Source organism: Platichthys flesus, chromosome 20, assembly GCF_949316205.1.
Source record: "Platichthys flesus chromosome 20, fPlaFle2.1, whole genome shotgun sequence".
Lineage (NCBI taxonomy): Eukaryota > Metazoa > Chordata > Actinopteri > Pleuronectiformes > Pleuronectidae > Platichthys > Platichthys flesus.
In genome coordinates, this window is record NC_084964.1 from 4242639 (window position 1) to 4260323 (window position 17685).

The 17685-nt window shown below is 39.0% G+C and overlaps 1 protein-coding gene across 1 annotated transcript in view; it reads left to right on the forward strand.

Annotated features, from left to right (window-relative positions):
- ca10a (carbonic anhydrase Xa) overlaps window positions 1–17685 on the forward strand; it is a 244659-nt gene that overhangs the window by 202293 nt on the left and 24681 nt on the right. Inside the window, exon 4 of the mRNA XM_062413725.1 lies at window positions 3452–3637. Within this exon, the coding sequence (XP_062269709.1) occupies window positions 3452–3637 (186 nt within the window). The remainder of the gene's footprint in view (window positions 1–3451; window positions 3638–17685) is intronic.

A 17685-nucleotide genomic window follows, 5' to 3' on the forward strand; every position in this document is an offset into this window, starting at 1 on the left:
CCCAAGATGAAAGAATTACCAATTAGAAAATGCTTTTTACTGTACATGCTGTGTTAGAGGCCGTGTCTCGGTTTCACTGTTGGACAAACACGATTACACTCTTCTGTTCTGTCATTCCAACCACACTTCACTACCCGCGCCTCCCAGCCAGCCTCTAGCCATTTACCCTGACATGAGCAATCAGCCTGAACAACAGATATTGTCTGAGAAAAAAAGCTGTCATACTGTGCACAGAGTGTTCACTGTTTGCTATGAAACAGTCACATGAAACAATATTGTGAAGATATGAAGCTGACCAAGCTGAGAGGCTTATATCCCAGCCTTTTCTCTTTTGCCTTCTGACTTTTGTCTACTTTTTTAAGGACTTTCATAGATGTGTTTAGCTTCTAAGTCTGTTATATATAAGATAATATACAAAGCAAATTTAGATTTTATCTTTTTCATTTTACTGTTATTTCAAAGTGAGGTCACGAAACCAAATGATGACAAACGATGGTTAATCTAAATAATCCACAGATCATGTCTTGTAACGTTGTTGGTTGAAAAGTCAATGTGTTACCGTATCATGTCATTTTCTGACCTTATCTATACAGTATGATGACATTATTCCTGATGGGTTTTTTCATTCACAAACACAAACACACACACACACACACAGAGTCATGTCTCCTTGACTTTAGAGGAAATTACAACGACTTACATTCATTTCCTGGATACATACCTTAACCACAGTTACTACTTGCCTAACCCTAACCCTAAGCTGAATCTAACCTTAAAAGGATTTATGTTATGGAGACAGGCTTTTTGTCCCCATGAGGAAAAACAATCCCCATAATGTGACTGCGTAAACAGATTTAGGTACCCACAACATGAGTAATACCTGGACCACAAACAAACACACGCTCTCAAAGGAGGAACACATTAATCAGCTACAACATTAAAACAGGCTTCAATGTTGTGGCTGATTGGTGTGTATCTGGGGCCTCAGGACATTCACTATAATTCATTTCTCAAAATGAAGGCTTATCAGACAACAACAAACAACACAAGGGGTCTTAATATGAAATGAAAAGTAGGAAAACAGTGTTCCAGTATTTAAACGTTGCAGTCCAACAGAAGTTGAGTTGGTTTCACTAGGCGCAAGAACTCTATCAGAACAATCTGGTTACCATAAGGCTCCTTTATGCTTCCTTTAGCATAAAAAGAGATCTCTCCAATCCAAACAATGTCAATGTCACTGCCCTCATATTTCCATCTCCTCAAAAAGTCCCACCATAGTTGAAATTTCTTACTCGTGTCATATGATTGTCTCACTTACACTATTGGCTAGACAGCCCCTAATGATTTCAGTTGGTACTGCTCAGTGTTGTCTGTATCTGTAAGCTTTAGAAGACGTGCAAATAAAATGAACATAGAGTATGGACAGAAGGCTCCATCCGTTTCTGTATAACTAAAGTTGAGCTTAAAATAGCCTTCAAGCGCCATTTTAATCTCAACCACTCGTGAAGTAAAACCAGAGAAAGTGGAAAAGCTAGTCATATGTGTATTTATTACTACAAACGACAGCATTACTCAAAGTCTCATAATTGATATCAGAGTATTTTAATGCCTGATGTTTGGAAAGTTCAGGAATCCACATAGTGTTGACTATACGTGAAATATAAAAACCCAAACTTCCCTTTGCTCGCTACTCTCTACCTTTCCATCCACTGACTCCAAAACACCTCTCTCTTCCCTCTCCCTGTTCTTATCTCCTCTTTGCATTGCCTCCCCTTCCTCTCTCCTTTCAAATCATTGATTTTTTCAGAACTTCTATAAAATATTTACAATGTGTGGGCCGACTTCTTTCTCTGGGAATTTAGAGGAGGGGGCGTGATCGTTTTGAAAGCGAGTGGTAAAAAGAGTGAGGGAGCGGGAGAGGGGGGAAAAGCAAGGGGAGCGGAGAGAGAAGAGAAAGAGGCCGATAAGAGCGTTGGAAGTCCACCATAACTCGCCGCTTGAATATCAATGGCTCACTTTGAAACAAGTCCTGATTATAAATAAATAAACAGCCTCGTTATTCAAGGCTTTTGTAATACCATGTTTACCCCTAAAACCTTGCAGCCCGTCCTGAGCGCATTCTGGTGATTTCAACCTTTGAACACAGCTCTTTCTTGTTCTCCATCTTTCCCTGTGCATTGTTTTCACCTGGGGCTGCGCAATCTTCTTTTGTCTGTCAAAATGTGGTTTCACTTTACAACATTACCTCTCCCTCCTTCTCGGATCGTTTCCTAATTAAATAAAGCCCTCAGGACTGTAAGCGTCTAAGCTCTGTCGATGATCTAGGCTTCGACAAAAACTTGAACTCCTAATCTGTCAAAAATGCAGGACAACGGCCTCTCCTCATTTCTGTAAATCATAAAAGATCTCAAGAGAACCTGATTCTCCTCAGTTTTTTTTAAGGCTTTTATTAAACAAATGCCTGCCTGCTCTGTCAAGTCAGCCTTCAGTCATGAGTGTTTCACCACTATAGGTGTAAGTGGACTTCACATCATAGTAGAAACATTGTAGTTGTTTTATAACTTTCATTATTGTAACCGAAATAAACTTCTCCTCAAATATGGAATACAGATATTAATACAGCAACGAGTTCAAACGGCTGTTTCTGCTCAAGTAGATATTTCTATAGGCCAACTACTAACAGCAACAGCACATACTTTTTGGAAGGATTGTAAAAGCCGTCTTTTATCACATTTTATCAACATAATATATTAATCAGACTGAGCAAATCAAAGCATAGTGTGTAATGTTTGTGGTTATCTTCAAGCCAAACCCCAATAACTATCGTGTGGTACAAGAAAATATAACTCCCTGTGCTGGAAGGTGCAGTGTTATAACTGAGCACAATCTAGGCATCAAGTGAGTTTGTGGCAAAACTATTTAATACAATTCGGCAGTCAGAGTCAGTCCATGTGTTTCAGCTAATCATCATGGTTGGCTGGTTGCTTAGTTTTTCAGCAAGATCACTCAAAAACTATCAAATAATTTTTCTTCCGATCTCCTTAACAATTCAAGACAAGACCTGTTTTGATATTTTCCCCAATTTCCAGGGATTAATTCATGGATCCTACCGGCCTGTTTATTGAAATGATATCTATAAGTGTGTAATTTAGTGGGGCTTGATATAATTGAATGGGATAGTTGGGCCTAAGCAGAGGTACGTGCTCTACTGAGTGCCATTCTAGTTCGGTTTAAAATTGGAACTTATTATTAATAAAATGCAACATTGCTCAATTCACCGCACTCTGCCACAGTTTTTTTGCTACAGCCTCACTGACTCTGCTTAGGCCTTTGGTTGCTAATGTTAGCAAAACCGATCCTTCCATGTAACATACACTACTGAGACAGTTTTCTGATATCATGAGACGACTATTACAGTTATGTTAACCCTCCTTCATGTGTTCTTTCTCAGGTGGGAGGGACGATGTACAACACGGGCCGCCATGTCTCTCTGCGCCTGGACAAGGAGCATCTGGTCAATATCTCTGGGGGTCCGATGACGTACAGCCATCGCCTGGAGGAGATCCGGCTACACTTTGGCAGCGAGGATGGTCAGGGCTCTGAACACCTGCTGAATGGACAAGCCTTCTCTGGAGAGGTGAGAGTGTATGCATGTGTGCTCGACCGAAATTATAATACAACTGGTCGAGATAACGACAGTACGCAGAAAGTTGAGGCCTGTGTGTATGGGTCAGTAAAGACGCCAGACATGCTGGTATTCACTTTATTTACCTCACAGCAGCAGCTTTTGCATTATGAGTTTCTCTCAGACCACATTTTTCAAACTTGACAAGGTGAAAATGGAAAACCTTTGATAGTGCTGTTGACTGCAAATGGACATCTCCACGGTTATAAATATAAACTCTGGGGTAGTAAAAAGAGTACTTATATTTACAGCATTTCAGCATAGCAATAATATAAATTGTATCATTCATGTTGAGTACCATTGAAAACTAACAGGATCCCCTTTTAAATTCACATTTTCTCGCTAAATAAAGCTCTTATTTTCAATGTGACTCCTCTGGCCTTTGAGCTCGGCTCCTCACAAGTCTCCTGGTGTTTTAACTACAGGTTATCTATCAACATGTCAGTCCGTTGCTGCTGCACCACACGGCTGTTAACCTCTGATCCGTCTCTCTTTGTGGACAGCCGCATTGTGCATAATCTTGGTGTCAAAATGTATACTCTTAGTTTGCTGTAGACTTCAGTGGGGATAGCTTGAGACCAAATGGTGGTGAATATAAGGAGAAGTGGCTGCACCAGAGCTGAAGTAGGTGAATTTAAAGGGGATAGTTCACCCAGAAATGAAAATGCACTCATTATCTACTCACTCCTATGATGTTTGAGTCCACAAAACATTGTAGGAGTCTCAGGGGTAAACAGTGCTGCAGCAGAATCCAATACAATTGTATTTTGTTTGAATATCCTACTTCTACTTCCCCATTCGGTACAGTATCTCCTATTACACCCTTGATTTTTGATAGTTTCTCCTTCTTCTTCGTTCGGTCTAGGGGCGAGTGTGTCTTGGAGTGTAAATCAGAGTTGTCTTGGCCACATTAAAATATTTTGTCCAGTCCTATTTCCCTCCTGAGCATACTCCCAATTCGAGTGGTAAATTGCAAGCTCAGTTCCTCCACTCCATGCTTTGCAATAATATAAGCATTAATTTGCTTCACCGTTATAATATACTGTGTCCTTTTATGTTCTCTGTTTTGGTCTCCACCAACACCTGAAACAAATGTCAGGCTCTATAACTGCTAAATGCTCCACGATGTCCAATAGGCATTTGATTTCTTTGTCTCTCTGTTGTTTGATTCAATGAGGAAGATACCTCACGCTATTTTACTGCAACTGTGTTTGATGAAAATGGTGAAACAGAACCAGTGCTGCATAATTGAACCGCAAAGGTTCATCATGACAAGCAACTTTACATTTCATAAATTAATTTGATCCATTGTTCATATACAATTAATCCAGCTTTAAGGTATCAACCAGTAATTCTTCACACAATGACTCTTTCTGATTGGACACTAAATTGACATTGCATCAGCCCATTAGCCGAGATTGTGGATTCTTGCTCTTGTTATTGTTATCAAGTTGACAGAATGTGCGGTTTCAAGATATGACACTTATTAGGTTTTAAGTTATGTTCTAGTTACTGTCACAACTCTGTATCCCACAATGTACATCTATTGCTAAGACACATTTTGCAATGGACGTTAGCTGTGGAGTTTCTTTTATGTATTCCAGTGAATCACGTCTGCCCCTATCATGCAGAGCAAGCTTTCAAAGGACTGTGCATGACTGTGGTACACTTATTATATGCTAACTTTACCCAGCTGAGTTGGAATTCGTTTATTGTCCCCCCATAGATAAGCTCCCAAATTTTTAATGAACTATATAAATCAGGTTACACATTATTTTTGTTTTTTAACAGATAAATGTTATATGATTTCACCAAGTGATCTGCTTTTTCGAGTCTGTGGTTGCTGGGGGGGGGACACGTCAACTCATGGTCTTCTTTTTTGTCGGCTGTAGATTTTGGTAAGGTGGGTTTTTTTCTGCCGTTTTCACAGTAGCATCTAATCTCAAAGCATCACAACGAACATTTTAAAGAGCCCTGGGAGTAACACTTTCTTCTGTTGTCGTTAATTGAGGATTGACAAACAGCTTTTTGGTGCAGTACTGCCTCTAATATTAGTAACACATTACCTACTTCCATATGCCAGTAAAATCAAGGGAAAATATATTTCTTAAGACGGGATGATTGTGACTATTTGAAATATTTAAAAGCATGACAACTTTGTAATTATGTAATTAAAAAGGATTTCAAAAATGCTAGCATTAAATGTCATAAACAAATGTTTTTATAGAATCCTCCACTATCATGTTCTCATGTGTCGGTTTTTCAATTACCACAGGGAAATGACAACAATGCACTGAGGTAACTTTAGTCAGTAACAGGAGCTGCAGGCCCTTGCACAAAACTCAGTGATAAACTTTTAAAATGCAAATTGTTTCTCCAGACGTGAACTTAAATTATAGCAGGACCAGTGGGTACACCAACAAATAAATACATTTATAAATCAGTGTGCTCATTACTAAGGTGGCAGGGAAATCATTAATTGAAATCATCGCTCCCCACAGAAATATATCCTGTCGGAGTGAGGCTTTTGTCCATCTGCAAGCAAGATTTAGTCAAATGAACTGAATGTTTGAATATTTGTTAAATTAAAATAGTTTTTTCTAAAGGCAATAGCTTCAATTGGTCCTTGATGGGTGAATACCTTAAATTTACATTTCAAGTACCGTTTGATTTTGAAAAGCTACCTCACATCTTAATGAGTCAGCATTTGCTACAGTCTGCAAAGAATCATGTGACACTCCAAATGAGTTTCCACATGATGGCAGCAATTTGCGATTTGCTTTTCAGCCGGCAATGAGTTGTCCCTGAGATGGCAGTTAAGCATTTAACTCTTGTTCCTGCACACATCTTATTGTGCATTAACATAAACACACACACACACACACACACACACATACACTGTTGCACTGTGCTATTTTAAAAGTTTGACAAGTGAAACAATTAGCTTCCCTGGCTTTGAAATCATAAGTCACTCACGCCACTGAATTCCACTGCTGCCATCTTATGAATAACCAGTTTGTGTTGGCAACAAAATAATTGCAGTCTTGACAAGCAAATTTATTGTAATTAATGACAATCATTTATCCTCCCCTCAGCGTCTGAGAGCTGATATTAAAATCATTATAAAAACAGTGTTTACTGCATCCTCCAGGGTGGAAAGAGTCGAAACCCATATGCGCACACGCACACTCAATCACACAGATATATCACGGCTCCTACTGGGGATACATGCTTTACTTCACCCCTGCCGTCAGGCCCTGATTTGCCCTTTGTGGGTAAACACTGTGTTGGAGGAGCCGTTCAGAGCCAAGTGGAGAAGCTCAGAGGAGTTTTGCCGATATGTGAATCGTGATGCCACGTTGTTGCAACATTGCACTTAGCTTCCCTAAGACAGGCAACGGAGGGGAAAATGTGTTTGTAGAAATTAGTGTATTAAAGGAATAGACATGCCTTTAATATACTGACCATGTGTACGTTTGTGCAGACTTGAACACCCCCCCCCCCCCCCCTCCCCCGGCCAGGTTGCTTCAATCCCAAAAAGATCAAGACACGACTTCAGTGTCCTTAGTAGCAGCTTCAACCTTGTGGGCAACAATGCACTTTGTAATATTAGTTTTGCCTTGAATTTGTCCACATACTAACATAATTGGTAGATGCTTTGCATCTGGACACAAAGCACTGAATTAAAATCAATCCACAAAAATCGGTGGAAAAGGGCTCTTCAAAGAGTTCAATGATAATTCAAGGAACAATGCGGTCTCATGCTTCCATCAGCTGCCGCTTTAGATAACTAGAGATTCTCATTGCAGCTACTTATGCACAATGCGGCTGTCCACAAAGAGAGACGGATCAGAGGTTAACAGCCGTGTGGTGCAGCAGCAACGGACTGACATGTTGATAGATAAGCTGTAGTTAAAACACCAGGAGACTTGTGAGGAGCCGAGCTCAAAGGCCAGAGGAGTCACATTGAAAATAAGAGCTTTATTTAGCGAGAAAATGTGGAAAATCAATTCATGACCAAGCTATAAAAATCTGGGTAGAACTAAACTCAGGCCAGTGAATAAAAGCAAGTTAACAAAACCAAGTGACCTAATAAACACAGAACAAAGGGGGACATAGATTCTGAGGGATTGCCCTGATTACACAAAAGATAACCCATTAATATTAATGTAACTGACAAAAGCAACTAAACAGGATATTTGAACAGTCTGTAGCTTGAAATAAACATAACATTTTTATTGATCAAAAGAAAAAAATATCTATGTAAATACACAAAAAGGAGTTTAATGAGATACACAAAATCGGCTACTTTCGTAGACTGATTGCGTTAGATAAGAAGGCTCCTCCAAACGCGGCAGACAAATGTGTCCTTACACCCCCGAGCAACAGAGGCTCCACAAGATGGATCCTTCACGGCCCAGCATATCCCATGATTCCTTGCGCTTAGTGACGAACTGTTTTTCAAAAAGGTAATGGCTGCAAATGGCGAGGTGAAAACGTCGGGTGAATTTATTTCGAAGTGAAAGTACTCAACCGAACAGCTAACATTTCACGTACAACGATTTTCAACATATTTCATCCTGCGAAGAATGTTTTCCTCTGTAGCTCTGTTGCTAGGCGACGGCTTTAACGGCAGGGCAAGCTGGTGACGCAATGAGAAGACTATAGCGTCTCATTTCTGTTCGGCAGCGTAGACTGGGTCCTCAGCAGGGTGCGGCTGCTGAATTGAAACACAGCTATAGCACAACAATTCAGTGACAAACCACCATTTACACCTATGGGCAATTTAGATTCATAAATTAAGCTACAAGTCTTCGGACAGTGGAGGGAAGTAAGAGTGGCTGTGAGGCGACAGTGTTAACCTCAAAGTATCTAACAATATAGTCAACTAAATAACCCTGATCCCCCCTTGATGTGGTAGGCACTTTGTACAGCCTTATTGGCACTTCCTGTATCCATCCTTTTGCTTGATAACCCCGGCAGTGGAAGCATAGAAACTCTGGCTCCAGTAAAACGGAAAAGAGAATTAGAACAAATAAAGCTCACATACTCGAAAAAAAATTATAAACTATGAGTATGTTGTATGCAAAGAATTATGCTACCATTAATGTGTTTGCGTGTATGTGCATTTGGGTGTAAAAACAGGGGGAAACCTGAAGTATTAAGTGTCAGTGAGAGTTATGAGATTTACCAGCTTATACTGCTGCTCACAACACTTCTTCATTGTTCAGTCTATTTGACAAATACATGCATTAGAACTGGATATAGGTGACCAGGCAGGATGCAGGAGGAAGGAATGGAGATAGGCGGGCTGACACTCAAGCTGTCTCTCTGCCACTTTTCCAAACATTTGGAGGAGAACAGCCCGAGTCTTTTAACTTCTTTTCTCATACTGGATTTTCACCTCATTTCAGATTTCCCTTTTGATGCGTAATGTAAAAAAGATTTTAATCAAAAGAGCCTGTGCTAGGAATATGCGCCTCAGAAGTTTCATAAATGTATTTTATCGGTACATTGGAGACTTTAGGAGGAAGAATAAACTAAATATTTACTTAAAAATGAACAGAAGCAATGAAATAATCCCAAAAATGTATATTAATGACTTAAAGGGCCGATATTGTGTAAAAGACATTTTCTGGACTTTTACTATCCATAATTATGAGAAGGGGGTGAGTAGGGACCCGCAAAGTATGAAAACAATCATACTTCACTCAGTCCATTTAAGAAATATGTTATTGAAACGTTTCGTACCCCCCCCCCCCCCCCCCATGACTCCTATGGGATCGCACTGGTCACTCAGCCCCACCCAGCAGGTACCAGTCCAGCCTCCGAACCAACCAACCCCGCTCCCCACCCCTCCACACCGAACACGACACCAAGCAAACTTGTTGCTAAGCTAGAAGCTTGTTAGCTACCGCAGACTAACCACAACAAACATCACTGAAGATACACTGCAGCATGGAGGGATGCAATGAAGAGAACGTGTCCGTGCACATTCCACCTCAGAATGCAAAATCAGCCTGTTTTGTCCGCAGCTCCAGAGAGAGGCAGACTGTATAATCTACAGTTGTTGCTGACTGGTTGGTTGGTTGGTAAGTTGGTTGGTTGTGGAACTTCTAGTTCTAAAATCTGGCACCAAATCAAGGGCATATACTTGGTTGACAACATGTGGTCGAAACTGTTGTCAAGACTTTACATGAGGATTTATAGTAGTGTTTGTATTTTTCAGCAGAATAACTGACACCACTGCTCCAACAGACTGATAGTGGTATCAATGGTAGGGCTTCCAAACTGTGGGGAAAACAAGACCAGGGCAGGTTCTTGTTTAGTTTTGTAACATCCCATTCCCCTTTGCCATGTTCTCCTTGCTCAAACAACTGTTTCTAAGTGAAATGGCAACTAGAAAACATCCTCCTCAATTCTCCCCCACCTCCCCAGACAGTGCACCCCGGGCTTTCATCGAGCCAGAGCTGTGACTTCAAGGCCCGCTGGGATGTTTCATAATCAAAAATGCAGAAAATTCTCTCACTCTCTCCTCCTCTCTCTGACAACCTCTCGCCCCCATCTGCAGATGAGTGGTGGCTGTGCATGTCCTTGAAACGTGAACAAAGAGAGAAATATTCAAACTTTTTAAGGCAAAAATCCCTCTGCAATGGCAGCCTGTGGGAAGATGCAGGGAGGGGGGCTGTGTGGGTGTGGGTGTGTGTATGTGTGTATCTGTGTGGGTGCATTACCCTCCAGAGCTGTTGTCTTTAAATCACCACTGAATTTCTCCATTAATTGAGACTTTTTCTCTGCTTGCTTGTCACTCATGCTCGGTGGGTGTGTGTGTGTGGGTGCGTGTGTTTGTGTGTGGTTAGGGTGTCTGCGTGCGTGTGTGTGTTTACAGATGCACCTCTGTTGTATGCAGGTCTCTGTGTGAGGGATAGAAATTGATGTACTGTGTTTTCAATGGGTTGCTCCTTCTCTACAAAACATTCCAGTACTTGAAAGTTAAATTATGCAGCTTGTGTGTGTGTGTGTGTGTGTGTGTGTGTGTGTGTGTGTGTGTGTGTGCGTGTGGCCAGCTCAGCGCTGCTACCCTAGAGCTGCTATGTGGTCTAATCTGAAAATGAAACACCTTGGTCTTTTAATAAGTGCTAAAATATTCAAAATATTATTCCAACATCAGGGTTGACTCGCCTTTTAGACACCCAGAGAACACTCTACCATGCCATTATCCTCTGATTAAAAAGAGAGCGGTGTTTGATCAGAAATGCCATTTATAAGTCAATCTCATTTACACTGATACAGCACATGTTGATACCGATGTCAATATCTCATTCGCTTTAATCTGACAACCTTCCACAAAACATATCATGCATAATGTGAAATCCAGGCAGAGGTGGCGGTACAACCACACGGTAGAAGTTTGCCTTCAAGTCTTTGTTTGAGAAAGCTTCTCTGTCAGAAGCACCGCTCAGAAAAAACCTAACCAAACTCTGACTGAAAACTTAACATAAAAATGAGGGAGAAACTACAAATAATGAATTTACATGGATCAAAAAAATAAAGGAACCCCAGTTTCCTGGCTCTCAGTCATGTGTTTGACCCCTTCAACCCCCACCCCAACAGGCTCTGTATGTAGACTTAACCCCTCTTTTTACTACCTCACCTGACTTCATACAAGCTGTCTGGAAAAAAGGCTTACTGGCATTAAAGCTTTCCTGTAGAAAGCCTTGAAGGCAGACGTCTCCCATGTGCACAATGCAAGATGCCCGGGTTAAAGGACCATTCTGCTGAATGATTTAGCAGTTAGAGAACGGTCGGCAGGATGGTAAAGTATACCAGAAGTGTTTAGATTGATTTCCTTCCTTCCAGGCAGCCACTGCGTTGTGTTCACTTCAGTAGACTGTGGCTCCACAGAATGGAAACATAGGTGATCCATCACGGAGAATAATTCATCTGCTTTATTCCTTCGTCAAAGTTATGTTGAAGTAATACACTTGGTATATTTACGAACAGAGCAATCAGGAACTTACTCTCACACATCAACGTAAATGCAACATCAACTTAACCAAAACAAACCTTCACACTTCTATATTTATATTATTGTTTACCTTCTAATGGTGACAATCTGGCAATCAAATGTAGCTTATCATTGATTGTTTTTCCTTGACTTGTAAGAATACTCACCTTACAATGAAATAAAAATGTTATGTTCAATACTACATTTTTTTTGTAATGAACAAAATCATCCCCAGTTCAGGTCAGGCAATGGAACCTTAACATGTGTGTCATGTCTGCAGGTTTCAGGTAATCTATCCTCAGTCATTATAATGGGTCTTTAGAAAAGCTTTTAATTTGGAACAGCAATGAGAGTTTTAAAGATGGCTCCTGTTTGCAACGCAACATGATCATGAAATTAACTGACTGTTTTGAGTTAAGCTTCAACCTGGAAAATTGCAAATTTAGTGGAATGGAAAAAAACCAGTTGTTACCATGCTATGCTTATGCACAGTGGTGTGACCTTAATGCTATTTTACAGAAAGGCGAAATTATTTTGGAACTACTGGTCTTTGTGGACATTGGGAATCACTGAGGTCTTTAAGATTCATTATTTGGAGATCATACAATTTTACTTCCAACTTCTGACAAACATTGTATCTAAGAACCCCACTCTTAGCTTTTTAGGTTAATGTTGACATTGATGGATGTCTTTTGCTCATGGGTTAAACCATTCAAAACCTTTTGGAACAAAGCAGTCATCATATAATTTCTGAACTGGTCAATATCAATATCTTATATTTAATAGTATTTTTAAATATGTAATTTACTACTTTACTACTAAGGGTCACACAAACCCCAAAAAGTTAGTCTTGGAGTTCACCACCATTATGATCATTCCTTCAGTGTCATTGAGGAGGTTTTTATCAGAAGCCACATTTTCTCCAGAGGTCTCGAAACAAATGGACCACGTGATTAGAAATGTTTGATAACTAAATAAAGCAGTTTCACAATAAAATATGTCCAACATTATATTTTATAACTTAAGATCCATACATTCAACAACCAAAATCCTTGATCCTTTTTAAATAAATTGTTAGAAACTACAAAGATCGAAAAAGTGTAGCATAAAATGTTAATAAAAATACAGATCTATTTAAGTTTAAAAATAGCTGGAGACATAATGTAAGGACATACTTTAACAAAATAAAACATACGCTAAAACATGTTTTAATACCTTCATCTAGATCAAATTAACCAGCCCATGAGACAATTCATGAATACAAAAAAAAGAAACACAGAATTTTTTTTTTCAGGAAAGCTATTTTATCAAAATAGAAGCAAATAACATGTAACTTAACGCTGTCCTTCAAGATGCTCCCTTCTTGCTACATACCTGTCAGGTCATGGTCAAGATGAATGCAACTCACAGGTAGCTGTTATGTGTCAGTGCAGAGAAGAATCATGGCGGTTGTGAGTAAAGAAAAGTGTGTATTGTTTTAAAGATAAGCCAATGTGTCCCATTTAACAATCTCAAGCCTCATTACAGCTTGAAACATGCAGCTAAACTTGATGATAATTGGTATAAGGATAGTTTTGGGTGCTCATCAAGCTGCTTTCACAAAACCAGATCCTGACAGAGACAATGTAACAGAGGCCAGGCTTTGACTCAAGATATTGAATAACATTGAAGGTGACCACAGGAATTAGTGTGTGGGATATCTTCTGAGTTTGATACAAGGGAGAACTGCTGTCTTTGCCAGACAAGCATGGCACTGCCAAAGTTGAGGATTTATTTTAAACAATTTGCTCTGGCAATGCAACGAGCATCATGATCATCATCATCACTACCATATCAAGTCAGAACAAGTAGAAGCAGTTCCAGCCCCTGTGTATGGACAGATAAGTAAAGTTTATAGTAACAGGATAATATATTTGTGTCGTTTCCTTTTTATTCAATCACAAATAACAGTTAAAACAAAATAAACAAACGGAAATAGAGACAAATACATATACAAATATAGAATATAAAATATGTGTGATAACTGATAATGGCCAGTGAAGGTTTCATTAAAATGGAAATGGCCTCGATAGCAAAATGGGTTCGGCTACTCCTAATCTATATTAGAGTTAGAGATATACATTTGATACAGTACTTTCTATTCTCTTATTTTCCCTTACTAATGTTTTGCACTACAGAAAATGATTGAAAAGCAATCACTGAGTGGCTGTCAACTCCATCACCTTCTTTACCCGTTATTACCTATTCTTTACCTCCTCTGAAGAATCTATACGATGATGGACCAAAAAACTGGAAATATGCTGCGTTCAAATAATATTTGTGCAAGCAGAAGCAGAATGACGATAACAATAATGGTTGTTGTGTTAAAAAAGTTAGCCCTAACAAACCGAAGGAGACAGCGCTCTGTGCTGCAGACAGGATCCAGCTGTATTTGTTACAACTCTTGTCAAGTGTATCAGAAGGATTCGCCATAGGCAGCTGCTCCAAACATTTCAAAGCCCCATCAATCACAGACACACTGCTCGTATGTCCCCTTTCCAACACAGTCACAAACGCGAAAAATCACATCCAGCTACTATCGCTGGTCACAGAGCTCTCCATTAGGAGAGCGCATTCCGATTCCTTTTGTCTTTGATTTATCATTAATCTCTATTAAATGGCACATTAATCCCTATTAAATAGCACATCTTTGTGTGATGCTTGTGGTTGATCGTCAATTAAAAACACATCACTACATTAACAAATAAATACTCTATAAACAAAGCTGACTTAATTTAAGATTATGAAAGATTAGCAGAGTTGTATCAACCCAGATGATGGATACAAAGATGATGATTTCTATAGCTTTGGCTGTCTTCCATCATCCAGTAAAACATCTGAATTAAACAAGGTACGCCATGTGCATAACCAGAGTGGGACTGGTGCGGTAGCAGACCTCGTCCGTTTGTTTGCTTTATGGATCAACACTGCAGTTAATCTGAAGGAGGAAGGACAGATGGCTGGGAATTGAGATTGAGAGAGTCATTTCGAATTCCGGTCCTTTTAAACCCCCTCTCACCGTTAATGTTGAACACCTCTCTTCCGCTATCGACTTGCTGCCTTCATATTTCCCTGCCCCACGGGCCAGGCTGGCCATTATGCGATAAAGAGACTGTCATGCCCACCCCCCTCTCCAACACACACACACAAATACACCCTCATGCACACAAACACAGTCCTGAGAGCACTGACCAGCCAAGCCGTAGTGACCCTTTACACTCAGATCAGCGGGGTCTCAAACCGTTTCCACTCAAGGGAGCTTCTCACCTGAAAATGTGTCAGTAGCCTTTTGGTGAGATATTGCTCTGTTAAGGGTTTTCCACCATAAAAATCATTAAATTCTAATGGAAAGAGTCAATGACCATTGTGCAAAATAATCAGGCAGAAAATGTGTCATTTCTGGTGTTGACCATCAATTTTGGTTGTTTGAAAGACATGGGGGAATTTCAGATACAGTAACCCAGTGGGATAATTCAAGTCTTTACAGAATTTTAAGTAAAATTGAGTAGCTATTGATAAAACAGCTAAATGAAGACTACTGAGAAGGGAGTGAGGGCTATATCAAAGACAAGAGAAGACTTTATAAATCCAGAGATAAATTATTTTGCCAACTTTCTCTTAAATTACAGTACAGGATGATATAAAGTACAATTGAATACAGTTTAATAAAAACACAATAAAGAATGTCTAAAATACGAGTTAAGATAAAATAAGAGTAAAATTGTATTGTTAGTTAAATCCAATTAAGTATATAATGAGTAATGCAGAACGAGTGTCTATTAATAGATAGCGATAAACATGATAATAATATAAGCTAATTTAAATTAGAGAGATAAACTTATTCTTATATATATAACTAAAGTGGCAGTAAGTTGTTATAAAATTATAATGGAGTTGTAACATGTAATATGGGATATTGCACATGATATTGAATAAATATGATGATAAAATGATGAAACAAAAACAGTAAGGTTACACAAATTGTACATGAAAGGTGTTAACACACATGAGTTGTAATATTGCACATGAAAAAAGAGAAAAAAGCAGCAGAATATTGCACTTATATTGTGTATGTTGTTGGAATTATTTCTAAGTGTAAACTTGCGATCTTCAAAGTCTTACTGATCACAAATAGATGAGAGAAGTTTGACTTAATGAACATTACTGATTCTCTCACATGCAGAATTCTGACATTACAGGAGTTAAATGTGGGATATTAAGTTAGATTAATACCTAGACCACTACCAATGAGGATGTCATTCGAGAAAAGTGAAAATTTTTGGAATAGCCAATCAGTACTTGATCAAATCAATGTGATGTAATGTGTTGAGTTTGATTTGTCTGCCAACTTCTCTTTTTGCCAGAGCTCTTAAGAAATGTCTGCTTCATCCATTGGAGTGAGGTCATCGTTTTGGCAGCCCCACTTTCAAAGATTGGTTCCTCGATTCAAATCTTTTGTCATGTGATAATTTATGCTTTATTATGTACTTACCTATAAGCATTCAGTTAAATAAATATCCTCATGTTTTGCAAAATCATGAAACTAGTTTCAATATCATGAATTCAAAACAAATTCTTATTTAATAATTATGCCAGTTATTACAGATTACACAATTTCTCCTTTTTTATTGCTATAGTATTTATACACGTTGCTTTCTTAACTAATATAATTATTGGAAAATTACTGTGATCAACTGTCATTTTAATTTTATATTTATATCTTGGATATTTTTACATCCAACCTTTGTAATTCTGGATACAATTTGAAGTTTTGTTACTTACATAATTGTAGCTCCTTTATTTATCATATTTATTTACACAATTTACAATATTTACATTATACATCTACTTTTGTCCTCCGAATTACACATCACCAAACCTGGTTTTACCTGTTCCAAAACATTTCCAATACATTCACAAGTAGTATATTGTCAATCAAATTCCCCATTAAAATGTTGATGCTAACGCCTTGTGTGATTCCAACAAAATGCGTCTAAAATGATCTTTAAAAAACATATATTTCATCTTGTTTAAAATGACAGGATGTTAGGTTTATTATCCAGTACAGGCGTAGAGACAAGTATAAGTAAATATGGATATCTATTAATTTACACATGCTAGTGGAACAGATGCCGATGCTAATGAGATGAGATGGTTGCTTTTTGGCTTTAGCACTTTTCGTTTGGATTTGAATGCTAACAAAGATCGTGGTTAAATGCTGTCTGCTAATAATGCAAACAAAGTGGGAACAGAATGTTTAGGCTGCCCCTTTAGCTGGGTAGAGGTGTTACTGTATCTGGCAGTTAGTGTCCATCTGTTTGAAGAGAGGGACATTGTGATAAATGATGCAGTGCTGGTCAACAAGCGGTAGCTCTTCTCCTCTGCCCTTTCTTCAACTGTTTCTCTATCTAATTACGATCTCTATTTTCTCTATAACTCTTTCTCTTTGGATCTCCTTCTTCTTCGTCTCTCTTTGGCCGATGTTCTCACTTTATTATGGCCCACACTGGCCTTTTATTGCCCAGTGCAGCAAACTTTGTGCAGTTTGTCATTGAGGGAGTGTGGATGAGTTCTTTTGGCAGCCTATGCCACTCTCACCAAAAAATCTAATCAGATCAGCGCGGCGCCCTAATCACTTCCTCTCTCGTCCTGATTGCATTTATAGACGTTCTGTCGCTCTGCGCTCCCCCAATCGAGCATTTCATAATTACTCTCCTCTTACATTTGTTTATTTATATCCGCCAGTACAGTATGTGCCGAGTGTTTTGCCAATGAGCGAGGATGAGAAGTTTATGAAGGTGACGAGAGAAAGACTGAGGGGCCTTTGGGATAGATCTAAAAATCATTACCCTACTTTTCTGCTAAAAAAATGTGAGCTTTACTACCTTTATATTCATAGTGGCTCTTTGTGTAAATTACCATAAAACATATAGTACTTTAGCCAAAAGGCAAT